Source organism: Syngnathus scovelli, chromosome 5 (genome assembly GCF_024217435.2).
Source record: "Syngnathus scovelli strain Florida chromosome 5, RoL_Ssco_1.2, whole genome shotgun sequence".
Classification (NCBI taxonomy): domain Eukaryota; kingdom Metazoa; phylum Chordata; class Actinopteri; order Syngnathiformes; family Syngnathidae; genus Syngnathus; species Syngnathus scovelli.
Genome location: NC_090851.1, coordinates 14,627,500 through 14,641,487, shown reverse-complemented (window position 1 = coordinate 14,641,487; position 13,988 = coordinate 14,627,500). Strand labels below are relative to the sequence as shown.

General features: G+C 40.0%; 1 protein-coding gene across 7 annotated transcripts in view; it reads left to right on the top strand.

Moving 5' to 3' along the window:
* The window catches only part of sorcs1 (sortilin-related VPS10 domain containing receptor 1), a 204,242-nt gene extending 190,879 nt beyond the window's left edge, over nucleotides 1–13,363 (top strand). For 3 of the 7 annotated variants that reach the window (XM_049721514.1, XM_049721513.1, XM_049721512.1), the window contains 5 exons: nucleotides 1,096–1,230; nucleotides 5,169–5,268; nucleotides 5,947–6,052; nucleotides 6,572–6,729; nucleotides 8,561–13,363. In XM_049721514.1, coding sequence (XP_049577471.1) covers nucleotides 1,096–1,230; nucleotides 5,169–5,268; nucleotides 5,947–6,052; nucleotides 6,572–6,729; nucleotides 8,561–8,613 — 552 coding nt within the window. In that variant the 3' untranslated portion in view covers nucleotides 8,614–13,363. Of the gene's footprint in view, nucleotides 1–1,095; nucleotides 1,231–5,168; nucleotides 5,269–5,946; nucleotides 6,053–6,571 lie in introns of all 7 variants that reach the window. The other 4 variants (XM_049721517.2, XM_049721516.2, XR_007481580.1 and 1 more) reach the window with 3 other exon arrangements.
* Nucleotides 13,364–13,988: the final 625 nt, after the last annotated feature.

The following is a 13,988-nucleotide window of genomic DNA, read 5'->3' as shown; positions in this document are numbered from 1 at the left end:
AACGAACCGAGACGAATCGTGACAGCAACTTGCATAACAGCAAATATTTGAAGTGCAATGACCAGAATGAGTAAAAATACTAGTGTTGATTGCAATATATAAAACACATACAATTGTTTGTAATATCTAAATAACATTGGGCATATAAATCTGCTCACTTTGCCAGTCGATGTATGCATTGTATGTCTGATATGTTATATATAATGCTATGAAAAAAGTATTCACTCCTTTCCTGTTTTCTATGTTGTTTGCATATTTATCGTTTTCATTTCATCAAATTGATATCAATATCACACTGAGAAAACCCAAGGATATATAAAATTGCAGTCTGCCTCAGAATGGTTCAAAAAGATCAAGAAGATCCAAAACCTTAATTTTGATCTTTTTGAACCATTCTGAGCTTCAAAAAGATCAAAATTAAGGTTTTATAGTGGCCAAGTCAAAGTTCGGGTTTAAATCCAATTGAGGTGCTGTGAGGTGACTTTAAACAGACAGTTCATGCTAGAAAATATGGCAAAGTTGAATATATGCAAATCTAAAATGCAAGCGTTGCAAATAAAAATTCCCTGAAATTCCTCTACAGAGGTGTGAGAGAATCATCACCGATTATTGCAAACATTTTATTTCAGTTATTGTGGCATAACTCACTTTTAGGTTCGGGGAGCAATTACTGTTTGACAGAGGGTCAGATAGGTTTGTATAAACCCACCCTTAGTCAACATTTAGAAACTGCATTTTATATATCTTTCTGTAGTCTCGGTGTGATGTTAACAATGGTTAGATTAAATGAAACCTTTGCGAGTAGTAAATATGAAAAAAAAAACACAGAAATCAGTAAGGGGGAAAATACTTTTATACTATAATACTTTTTTCAAAATCAATAGAAAATTATTAATTAACATTCTTGTTGAAAATCTAATTAGTATGCATGTACGGTTCCCTCTCAGCAGACCAACACTAAAATAACACACGCACTCGTACACGCACACGCACATGCATGCACACACACACACACACGCACACACACACACACACACAGAGTGGAATTGCACGTTATGAATTACCCTTACTTATTTTCTATATGTTCTCTTCCAGGCCACAGGTGTGAATGGGGATTATCTTTTGGTAACTGTCCTCCCAGGTTTGCCCACAACAGCAGAATTTTTCCTCCTGCTTGACGGACAGCTGATTGAAGAAGAACACAAGAAGAAGTCTGGTCATTTAAATCATGTAAGATTGTTAGTAGAGTACATTGCCTGTCAACATGTTTGCAAATCAGCCCTTTTTTTTCTCGTTCTTGACAACATTTGTGTAGGTCAATTCTGTTCTGAAAAATAAGCAAAAATAACTTCCGTCTTTTTCCAGTAGATGTCAGTATTGATACACTAGTGCGCGACCATCCTTGAGGAATTGCTTCATTATATTCATGGATATAAAACCTGATATATATCTGAAAATTATCCGGGCGAATGATCTTGAAACTCTCCTTTGGCACATCTTCTGGGAGCCAAACAAGGAGATAGATATTGTCCGGATTGATTGATAAACCACTGAATCATTTCTGGCTAAAGGGGGAATAAGAGAATCTTTGAGTTCTACATTGAAATAATTGATTGTAATCAATTTTGATCTCCTGCTATCTGTGGGAAAATTCCCATGCATGAGTGATGTATGAAATTGCAAACTGAATCAATTTTGTTCGCTTGCGTGTGGTCAATCACGTGGAAAAGGTCATTTTCCCCTTTCTATCCAGCAATAAATCTTCATTCAAGGTTCTTATCATAAAGGGACTCCGTATATTAAAATTCATAGATACATTTACTAACTGTTAACACTGGGACCATAAAGCAACTCAATTTAATCTACAAAGAACCGTAAATGACTACATGAGATACATGAGAGAAGTGGCTTACGCATAATGGAAATTAATCAGTACAGTAATATATAGTAGACCAAATATGTTACTACTTTACCTCACAGCAGAAATATCTCAAGCATACAGCTCATTTTGTTTGGAGTGCTTCTCTCTGGTTACTCTGAATTTCTCCACAGTCCCAAACAGCGTTAGCATCAAAGCACATCCGCAAGAACATTAGGTCAGCGCATGGAGGGAACATTGATGATGTGACGTGACCATAATAAATTGATCTTATTTTTAGTTGTTTTTAATCATTTTGTGTTTGTATCTGACTGTTTGTGAGATATGAGAAATATGTAAAACTTCGCACGAAGGGTAGGGGCAGAACGGGCAGAGTAAATCAATTGATTGGGAGACTGATGAACACTGGTCCAAAATGTTAGGTTTAGTTTAGTTTCAATTTTTGTCTGTCTTGGCATGTCTGTGATTACCTACCATCCCCTCCACACGCTCGCGCGCGCGCGCACACACGCAAACACACACACCACTAACACCACCACCACCACAAACTGTTAAAATTCCTTCTCAAGTGAAAAAAAAAATGTTGTTGTGGAGTGAAAGCCAATTGGATGGGATGTTAATTATTGGCAACGACCTCTCAAAATATCCACACTCTTCTTAATTATAGACTATTTGCTCGCTTTTTTGCCATCCACTTCCATGGAAAATAACAAAAGTATCGTCATTATATTGTACGCAGAATCTCAAAACCCAACACAGGCTCAGTCATTTTGTTGCAATGCATCATTGTGAGAGACTCGGTCGTTTATTGTGCTGGAAAGACATGACTCATTTTTATTCTATGGTCTATTCCAGTCGCAGATTGTGCAAGTTAACGAGAGGAAAATGAAATTGCCTAGGTTTTTCTTCAGTAGAGTGACTCATGCCAGGGTTTAAAGTCACACTTGGATTATATCCTCAATTGAGGATGACATACTGCTTGGTTTTTGCACGTTTTCAGCACACACGTTAGTCTTAAGAAACACTACATAAATTCAATTTACAGGCTCTTTACTTGGGGTGTCTAACCAAAAAGGTTTCTTTATAACTATATGTCCCCAATAGTCTAAACATGGGATATGATTAACATTTTGTTGGTGGAATATGAGTTAAGCAGCAAAATCCACCCGTTTTTAACCAACTTCCATCCATGGAGTCTGTCAGCTTCTTGATCTGTTGACGATACACTTTTTGTGCAGCAACAACCACAGTGACACGAACGTGGCAGGACAATCAAATACAACACAGGCTCTTTATTTGGGGAAAGAGAAAAGGAGACAAGGAGGGCTGGAATGCCGGCAAAGCAGGACGACGAGGCAAGCTGACGAGACGGTCAGCGAGCGCGTGTCGTCGAAGCAGACAGGGGCATAGGAATCTGCAAAGCTCCAAGTGACGCTGCAAGCCGCGGCAAACCGAAATATCCGCAATATTTAATGTTCTTAAAAACTCGCGATACACTGATGCCGCGAAAGGCGTACGGGCGAAATTGCAAGAGATCACTGTGCACCTAAATTTCGATTTTACTCGCTTCGATTCAACGTGACTTTCTGTCTAATGTGGTTTGGTCATGGACCCCAATTTTGTCATAAATACATTGTCAAGTTGTATTCTAAATGGATGATACGTATAAGGACCTGTTGCATGTTGTTTGGGATGTCTGTTGTTGAGCAAGGAAAACAAAGACGTGGAGTAAGAGTTGATTCTTTATTGGCAAGATCTTGGGTTGTTTAATGGCGGCTAGTACGCGAGGCACGGCAGCAGATGAAACAACAGTTTCCTTCACCAGGTCAGCTTGTTTTATACTGTCCGGAAAAGGCAGGAAAGCGTCACCTGCCCATTTGGTACCTATGAGGGTGGGGGAGTCCCACCACGGAGAGTCCCCCCCCGGACAACGGAAGCAAAAAAATCTCGAATTTTTTGTTCAACTCTGATTTGTTCGAAAACCGGGACGTTCGAAAACCGAGGTTTGACTGTAAAATAAATAAATGCAGCTATTTGAGCTAATTTTAGAACAGTCCTGCGGGCGACTCATGCGGTCCTCACGAGCGACTTGGTGCCTGTGGGCACCGTGTTGTTGACTCCTGGTCTAACTTAACAAAATATGTACACGTTGCTGTTTCACCCACTTCAGACCCTACGATGCTAAATGACTAGCGCGTAAACCTTAGCGCTAATGATTCAATGAATTTCCGTCACAGATTTAAAGGTGTTAGATAATAAGAAGTAGGCCTGTGTGATCTTTACAGCGGTCTATATAAAGTGGAAAAGCAATGCTTTTGTCTGAATTCCTTGTTTTGATAGCGTCACAGGTCCCTCTTTTATACTTGGTCTGAGGTGCAGAGCAAGCCGTTTTGGTGCGGCCACTTTAATTGCAAATGAGATACTTCACATCACACTCCCTCCAGGCCGCAAGATGCGCGCTTCCCTTTCCAGTCAGACATACGTATATGAGGACAGTGGAGAATGTAACTTTGTCCGCTGGTGCAGGATTGGAGTATATAGGGTCTTGATCTGCTGAGGCCCTACCATCTTTCATTATATAAATACACGTCATCACTTCATATGCTTGTATCAAGTAAGCATTCAAGGTTATACAGCATAGAGTTGGAATATATGCATAAAAATGACCATACGGTCAAAATACGCATTTAATAATTCTGCACAGTGCAGTATGTACAAAAAAAATTGTGAAATCACTTTTGGCTTTCCCATGTCCTGAAGAGAATTGGAATGAAACAATTTCTTGAGGACAATGTAACTTGTTGAACATGCATAATTTTTAAAGGAAGGTTTACCGAGAATGGTTCATTTTTCACTAACTAGACCAGTGGATTTATATTTTTAGCAGGAAATTGAAAAAAGTTAGCATTTTGTGTTTTATCCATTCATTTTGGAGAAATAATGAAACAACAAATTCCTTTAAAAACACCTACTTTATTAACAAATAGAGCACCAAGACATGGAGGGGTCTTGGTTGATAATGTCTCGGAAGGAAGAGATCACAATTTTCCCCATTGGAAATCATTGTAAAGACTGTTGTTTAAAATCTTTTTTATGAAATAAACCATGTACTTTAGGTAATTCCATCTTTTTTGACAAAGTCACAACGCAGACAGTCCCACATAAAAATTCCATGAACACAAAGATTGTTCTGGTGTGGAAAAAAACGCGTGAAAAGAAATTGAATGTATGATACGAAACTGTTTTAGGGTTAGGCAATCAAACCACATTTCATTCTTTGTACCATCAGCTCTCCGAGATGATGCTAAGTGCCTTGAATCAAAATCTGGTTCACTTCACCCTGCGGCCTGGAGTCCAGGTCACAGTCTACGCAGCACACCTATCAGCAGGTAATGACACAGCCACGAGTGTAAAACTATTTTTCCAATCCTTTTTTCAATTAAGTGTGAACTAAACATTTTAGGTGCCTACTTACAGAAAGCATTTGGGAAGCTGTCTGACCTATTATTTGGTGGATATGGATTGTATAATGTATAAGTACATATATGGCAACCTCATTATATATTAAAGAAGTCACCCCTAAAATTTTCTTTACAATATGTTGTATGTGCCCTCCCTAGTCACAGCATTTTGATTAATATTGTGTTTGTGTAATATGAGTCAAGCAACAAAATACACGCATTTTTATCCATCTCAGGGGGTGGCCATTTTACTACTTGCTGTCGACTAAAAATCACAGTTGCCAGGTCTCAGGTCACAAAGAATCACAGCCCAGCTTCAGAAAACTGGTGAGTCGTGATTGGTTGTGTGACCTGAGACCTGTGACGGGTTGTGTTTATATGGGAAGCAATCGTGGAGAAATTTAGTATTATTCGGATTTATTGTGACTGTTGTGCCTGATGAAGTTAGTAAGAGTAAATAAACTCCCTACTCGACAAGTTAAAGTATTAGAATCAGTGCTATTCCAGAATTGAAATGTCACACGACATTATTTAGTTGCATGGAAATAAAATTGTTTTTTTAGTGACATTTACGATGGTTACTTCCGTGTTATGTTTCCTCCGCAGCACCGCTAGTGGACAGCAGCGAGAACCACAGTACCCCTGCCATGTTGATGTTGCTATCAGTTGTGGTTGTGGGTTTAGCTGTATTTGTCATCTATAAATTCAAGAGGTAAAATATTCATGAAATGCTATGAGTGTAACGAGTTCACATGGGAAGGAGGTGAAAGGTGTTGTAGCTTGTTGATGTGGAACTTGACAGCTATGTAAACAAAAGCACCTTGTGAGGTTGCATTTTGTGTTGATAACTGCCAGCTTAAGCACAATTCGATGGAGATGAATAATCTTCACCGCACACATTTTGAACTTTTGTGGAAGTCTGATTTGGTCTTTCTTTTCAAAATAAATGTCAGTCAGTCGTCATAGTTTATCGATAATAAGCCCTTTAAATGTAGACAGATAACCTTTCTCAAATGTTAAACGTCTTCTCACCGATGTGTTGTTGCACAGTAATAGGGCAGTAGGTATCATGACAATTCAGACAATAAAAAGGAAAACCTTATCACCTTTACGGGTAATTGCTGACATATTCCCAAAAATACACAGCAAATGTGAGATGTGGCCCCACTTTTATTATTTCAGTTGGGCTCCACCCTTTATCCATTTGCCTCAATCTAAATATTTTTTCAAGGAAGATCCCAGGCCTCAACGTCTATGCGCAGATGCAGAACGAAAAGGAACAAGAAATGATAAATTCAGTTAATCCAACAGAAGCCACGCCAAGTTCCCAGCAGGACGTGATTTATTCTTTGGAGACTTTGGACACAGCGTTTCACTCACGGCTCATCGGTAAACATGTTTATGGAGTTTCAGTTTTGTTAGGGTTTGTCATACCTCTGTGATTGTGTACAGGTTCTCTCATGAAACTCATACTGCACTTTTGTATTTATTTATTTATTAGAACTTAAGTGATCCAGTCCAGCAGTGCACGGAAACTTAAAAGCAAAATGAGTATAATGAGCAATGCATCTGTGAATCCTAAGAGCTATTTAATCGTGCCCAGCACAGGTGTAATTATATGCAGCGCCACCAAGTGTTGGTATTGTCACAACTTAGTGCGTTTGCAAGCAAGAAGTTGGCACCGTCGTGGGGGTGAATATAGCTGACTTGATTTGCAGCCAATTGAAATGTCTCCTCTTATTACCTATAAAATCAGTGCACAAGACACACTATCCTTGACATGGCAGAACAACTGATTTGCTGGAGTCCTTGCAAAAGGCAGAAGCATGCAAAGTATGTTTGTAAGGAACTGTGAGTAAACCTTGTCGAGCAGGTGATTTAAAGTTGGCTAAGCCAATCATAGATCACTGCTGTGACTATAATAATAATGCTTTCAATGAATTTATTTCTACAATGATTCAGAAGTTGTTGTCATATTTAGGAATGAAATCCCATGACATCCACCACACATCCAGTATCCTCTCAGAATCCAACATTTCAGAATCCAAATTTCCATCCATTACCTGCAGCAATATTCAGATCTGGTACTCTAGCAGGAGTGAAGTTTAGTCTACATTCAGGCTTCAAATTCTCAGTTGCAATGGGGACGTGTCAAATTAAACACCCTCGGTACACCGCAACGCAAAGCATGCCACCCTTCTGCCAGATTCCTAAACACACTAAATGAGGCTTGCACAAAAATCAATATGTGCCAGTTTTTACACTCAAGCGCATCTGTGTTATTTATGAATATAGCGCCTTAGTTCAGATATATCAAATTGAGCGAATATTCTCACCACCATCGCCATCTCACCAATCAATTTATTGTCAATATTTAAGTCAATAACAAAATAATAATATTAAATATTATGGCAATAAGCAGTTTTTGCAAAAACTAAAGTTCTTGCAGCAATGGATTCTTTGCGCTTTATAAATATGATCACACATTGCATGTATTAACTGTTACCGTTGCTATCAACAAAGTTAAGTCAAATTTATTTATATAGCCCTTAATAAAAATAAAGAAAAGCACATTCTTTCGCAGTTGACCAATGCGTACACTATATTAACCCTTGTCGTTGTGTCAGGGTGGGTGTGATAATAAACCTATTTTGGTGTCCAAGTTCATTTACTTGGCCTAAAAAACAACAACAACAACAACTAGCTCTCTGTGAATTAACAAACTACTGTAGAACTTGGCCTTGCTTGGCCTGGCCTCCATTGCTTCCCTATTACAACAGGCACTCCATTTCTCTTATCTAGAAATTCCCCAAAATGACAATTAATACAAAAAATATATGAATCAAATGTTGTACTTAGATATGATGTACAATGTACTCATTCGTCTTTTGGGAGATCGTGTTAAACATTTTAAACTAAAGACCTGTGGTTAACCTGAAAGAATGCCTTTTTGATGAAAGGTATTCATTAATCTTACTGCTGCCAAGATGTTAAATTATTGTGTGCTAGCTCTCACCTGATCTGGTCCTCGAGGACCTGTCTTGCATGTTTTAGATGTTTCGCTCCTTCAACAGACTTGATCAAGTTCCTGGAAAGCTTGCTGATGAGCTGATCAATTGAATTTGACACATGTGCCCTAAAATATAACACCACAAAATCCTAATCGTGTGTGCAAAATTTTGCATTTAATAAAATGACATTGTTGCTTTGTTTTCCCTAGGATGTAAGAAACCACATGTTCATGTGAAATTCTCCTCAGAATTACCCTCGTAGGTCGTCTAATTTATGAACTGCAACACCACTACTGCTGCATCATACATTTGTTTTCAATAATGTTGGACAATAATGTGTTTTTTAGCTTTTTACCTGTGCATGTTGGACTGTGCTGGCATATAGTGTACTCTATTACAAACCAGAGGAAACTTTTCTTTAAACATATATCTAATAAATTTTATTTTTATTACATCGTAATTTATACTAGCCACACCAACATTTCAATGATGGCATGATCAAGAAAGGTGACACATGTCATAAGAAGCAATGTATTAGTTTTGCCTACCTGAGGAAACTTATATGGTATGTGTGGAGCAAATAGCGCCAGTTAATTATTTATTCATATTAATATATATTTGTTCTTGATGTTAATTATTTAATTTGTAAATCCTGAATGTCAAGCTGTTAATAATATACAGTATGTATTTCAATAACAAGTGTTATATAAAATGAAAATGTTCCTTTAAATTAGTAGACTACAGTGCTTTATTAACGCTGCTGCATTGTTTAAAAAAAACACAAAACATATTTTCACTTTATATTTTTTTTTACTTTAAGCTCTATAGTTTTAAACCTTGCTATTATGATCATAGTGCTCTAACTGATTGAAACTATATTATGAAATATTTCAAAATGAGGACCCTGTCACGTGTGGAGAAAGATTTAGACCCAGAAATAGACACTACACAGAAGTTGGAAAATAAAAGTATTTGTATACAAAAATCATAGTAACAACAGAGAGCACGACTGGGTGCAGAACACATGGAAGAAAAGTAGGCCTTCTGTAAAAGAACCCGGCACCTCTGAACTGTGAGGCGACATGCTAACCAGTGCTCCACTGTGCCACCGTTAGAGAAATCAAAGAACTGAATACGGTGGAGCCTAGGTTTTCGACCACTGCGTTCCAGAAGGCTGTTCGAGAAGTGAATCGTTCGAATCATGTTTTGCCATTACAAATAATGCAAAAAAATATAATCCGTCCCAAATTTGAATTTGCGCATTTTTGGCCGATCTTGCAACTGCAGTGCACCGCCGAACGCCCAACCGTAGCGCGTCGCCGACCGCGCAACTGCACCACGCTGGTCGTATTATTGTGACAGAGCCGTCGCTGAAATTTAGAAAATATTTTTAAAGTCCTGATGTACTTTCCAAAATTTAAGAGGACCTCAGTGTGCGGGGAGCTTAATTTTGTCCGATCTCGCAACTGAAGCGCACCGCCGAACGCACAACCGTAGTGCGCCACCAACCACGCAACTGCACCACGCTGGTCGCATTATTGTGACAGAGCGGTTGCTAAAATTTAGAAAATTATAGTCCTAATGGGCTTTCCAAAATTTAAGTGGACCTCAGTGCGCAGGGAGCCTAATTTGGTCGGATTGCGCCGGTCGCTCACTGTCGCGTTGCTTTAGGAGCGTCTTTGTGTTTTAGGATAGCTTTACTGCTTCCATGTGTTTCCCTTGAAGGCATGATTAGAGTTGATGCAATCCTCAGAGTAACGAGAATGTAATAACGAACGGAGTCAGTTTGCATGCGGGTCCTCTCGGCTCACCTCGCGAGGTTCAACAACCGAATTTCGTCCGACATCCGAAGCAAAAAAAAAATCTCGATTTTTTTGTTTGAATACCGATTTGTTCGAGAACTGGGACGTTCAAAAACCGAGGCTCCACTGTACAAACAAACTGACGAGATAAGTAACATCTGGTCAAGACACAGTTCGAGGGAGTTAGTTGAGTAACAAGGGATCGGGCAACTAAGCACAGGTGGACACAATAACCTAATGAAAAGACACAAACAAATGAACATTAAGCACAATGTGCACCATTTCATCTGAGCCGACGGGCGGTCTCGAGAAATGTGCCCCCGGAGCAGAGTCGGAGGGTGGCCAGAAAGCATGTGTTTCATGAGCATGGTCGCCGCAACAGAGTTGGGTGATAGTTGGCATTCATCTTTGGAGCAGGGTGGGGCATGCGCTGTTGAAGCTGATTCGAAGGGCAGCCACAGCCCGTATGTCATCGGAGCAGGGCCAAAGGGCGGCCCCAGAGTTTTTAAATGAAAGTACATTCTATTCCTGTCAGTCACATAGTCTTTTGCAATGTCCTGGCCTTGTAAATGGATAATGATGGAGGTTTACTCTTCGGCCCTCATAATGAGAATTAGTGTCAAGCACCATCCTCCAGAGTGAAGTAAGAAGCAAACATGAGCCAACAAGTCATTAATCAAGTCATTATTTTAGGTGTTTTAAGTTTTTTATTTTAAGTTCTACAAAATAAAATACAAAAGGTAGAACACACCTAAGTACCACCTAATATGCACACAACAAACAACTTTGGAACATGAAATGAAGGGAAAAGATTTTATGTTAAACAGTCAAGTATCATTGGAGAAGTCATCAACTCCTAGTCGGCTGGTAGTAGTGTCGTCACTCATGCTCCAAGTCACGTTATTTTTTGTTTTTTATTTTGGGACCAAGTCACGTTTTCAGTATGTTGACGTCTAAGAAGTAGAGACGTTTCCCTTTTCAAGCTGGAAGTGCAGTATAATACTATTAACGTTGGTTGTACACGCCGCAGTGTTTTCACTGGATCTTAATGAACACACCTATTTCAGCTGTAGTGCAACTTCAACAAAACAATTAGTTTTTTTACAAACAGCAAAGGTAAAAAAGGTAAAACACCTTTTTATTAACTGACTAAGAACTCTTCATTTTAGAACATGAAATAAATAGTGAGACATTATGGGATGATGTAATCTACATCCAGTCGAGTGAAATAGTGATGTCACGTTTTTTTGTCAAGTCACACTTTCGGCACGTTGACATCTAAAGAAGTCGAGATATTTGCATTTTCACGCTGCAACTATAATATATTATCAAGCTTGGCTGTATACGCCGAAGTAGACAGTGATTTCAGTGATGAAAAAACAAACCTAAGCTTTTAAAAGTACCAACAGATTGTGTGAAGCAGAGGTGCAACTATTTTTCGGACTCTAAGACGCAGTTTTATTCATAGTTTTGCTTGGGGTGCGATTTATATTCAGGAGCGACTTATGTGTGAAATTATTAACACATTATAATTTCACATGTTATTTTCACACTAAACCGCATGAATAATTGGAACTGCAACTGACGATGAGTCTGACGTGAGCCACGTAGAAGGGGAAGCGCTGCATCTTCTACTTCCGGGGTTAGCGGAGTTGTTTATAAGTGACACCGAGGATGAATATTTCGTTGGATTTAATGATTTGGAGTGACGCGGATGGTTTGATAAACTTGTTAGCATGTTATTTATGCTACAGTTATTTGAATAACTCTTAATATGTTATGTCAGGCACATTCTCAGTTCCTTGCGTACCGGGCCAAACGGTCCTCTGAGGATGCCATCTGCTCTGCCCTCCACTCGGCCCTCTCCCACCTGGAGAGTAGGGACTCGTATGTGAGATTGCTGTTTGTGGACTTCAGTTCTGCTTTCAACACCATTGTGCCACAAAAACTCATCTGCAAGCTGGGCCTCAGTACCTACCTCTGCAACTGGCTACTGGACTTCCTCTGTCAGAGGCCTCAGGTGGTACGTGTTGGCGACAAAATCTCCGCCAGCCACGGGGGCCCCCCAAGGCTGTTTGCTCAGTCCGCTGCTCTTCACCCTGCTGACGCACGGCTGCACTGCGTCCTACAGCGACAACCGCATAGTGAGGTTTGCTGACGACACGACTCTGGTGGGTCTCATCACCAAGGGCGATGAGACTCAGTAAAGGTTGGAGGTTGACCTTCTGACCGTGTGGTGCAGGGACAACAACCTCCTGCTGAACGTCAACAAGACCAAGGAAATTGTTGTTGACTTCCGGAAGGGTCACACCCAACACCTGCCGCTGACCATCGACGGTGCTGTGGTGGAGAGGGTGAGCAGCACCAAATTCCTGGGGGTGGACATCAGTGAGAACCTCTCTTGGTCTGCCAACACCGCGTCACTGGCGAAGAAAGCTCAGCGCCGCCTGTACTTCCTGCGGAAACTCAGGCGAGCAAGTGCTCCTCCGGCCGTCATGACTACATTCTACCGTGGCACCGTTGAGAGTGTCCTCTCCAGTTGTATCGCTGTCTGGGGTGGTAGCTGCACTGAATACAACATGAAGGCCCTGCAGCGCATAGTGAACACGGCTGGTAAGATTATTGGTGCTTCACTCCCCTCCCTGAAGGGCATTTACGCCTCCCATCTCGCCAGCAAGGCGACCACGATTGTGCGTGATGTGAGTCACCCCGCTCACTCTTTGTTTGATCTTCTGCCCTCTGGGAAGAGGTACGGGAGCCTGCGCTCCCGCACCACCAGACTCACCAACAGCTTTATTCTCCAGACTGTTAGGATCCTGAACTCTCTTCCCCTTTCTGCGTAGCGTCCTGTACTTATTTATTGTGTTATTTGTTTATTTATTATTCATTCATCACTCTTATTTATTCATTGATTGTGCCTTCTTGTTTTATTTTTCTTGTGTTGTTTACTTGTATGTACATTGTGAACTATGTCTTGTCACCGTGGGATAGTGGGAACGTAATTTCGATCTCTTTGTGTGTCTTGGCATGTGAAGAAATTGAAAATAAAGCAGACTTTGACTTTTTGACTTTGTTTATGCGTTTATGTAATGTTAGTATGCCCTACCTTCAGCCTATTCTATTTTTATTTTAAATTGCCTTTCAAGATGACATATCTGTTTTTGGTGTTTGATTATATCAAATAAATTTCCCCCCAAAATGCGACTCATACTCAGGTGTGACTTATATGTTTTTTTCTTCTTTATTGTGCACTTTATGGCCGGTGCGACTTGTACTCCAGAGCGACTCATAGTCCGGAAATTACGAGCCAATTTCATCCTACAACAGGACAATGACCCCAAACACACCTCCAAATTGTGCGAGAACTATTTAGAGCAGAAGCAGGCAGCTGGTATTCTATCGGTAATGGAGTGGCCAGCGCAGTCACCAAATCTGAACCCCATTGAGCTATTGTGGGAGCAGCTTGACCGTATGGTACGCAAGAAGTGCCCATCCAACCAATCCAACTTGTGGGAGCTGCTTCTGGAAGTGTGGGGTGCAATTTCTCCAGATTACCTCAACAAATTAACAGCTAGAATGCCAAAGGTCTGCAATGCCGTAATTGCTGCAAATGGAGGATTCTTTGAAGAAAGCAAAGTTTGATGTAAAAAAAATCTTATTTCAAATACAAATCATTTTTTCTAACCTTGTCAATGTCTTGACTCTATTTTCTATTCATTTCACAACGTTTGGTGGTGAATAACTTTGAATGACTTTTCATGGAAAACACAAAATTGTTTGGGTGACCCCAAACTTTTGAACGGTAGTGTATATATATATATATATATATATATAT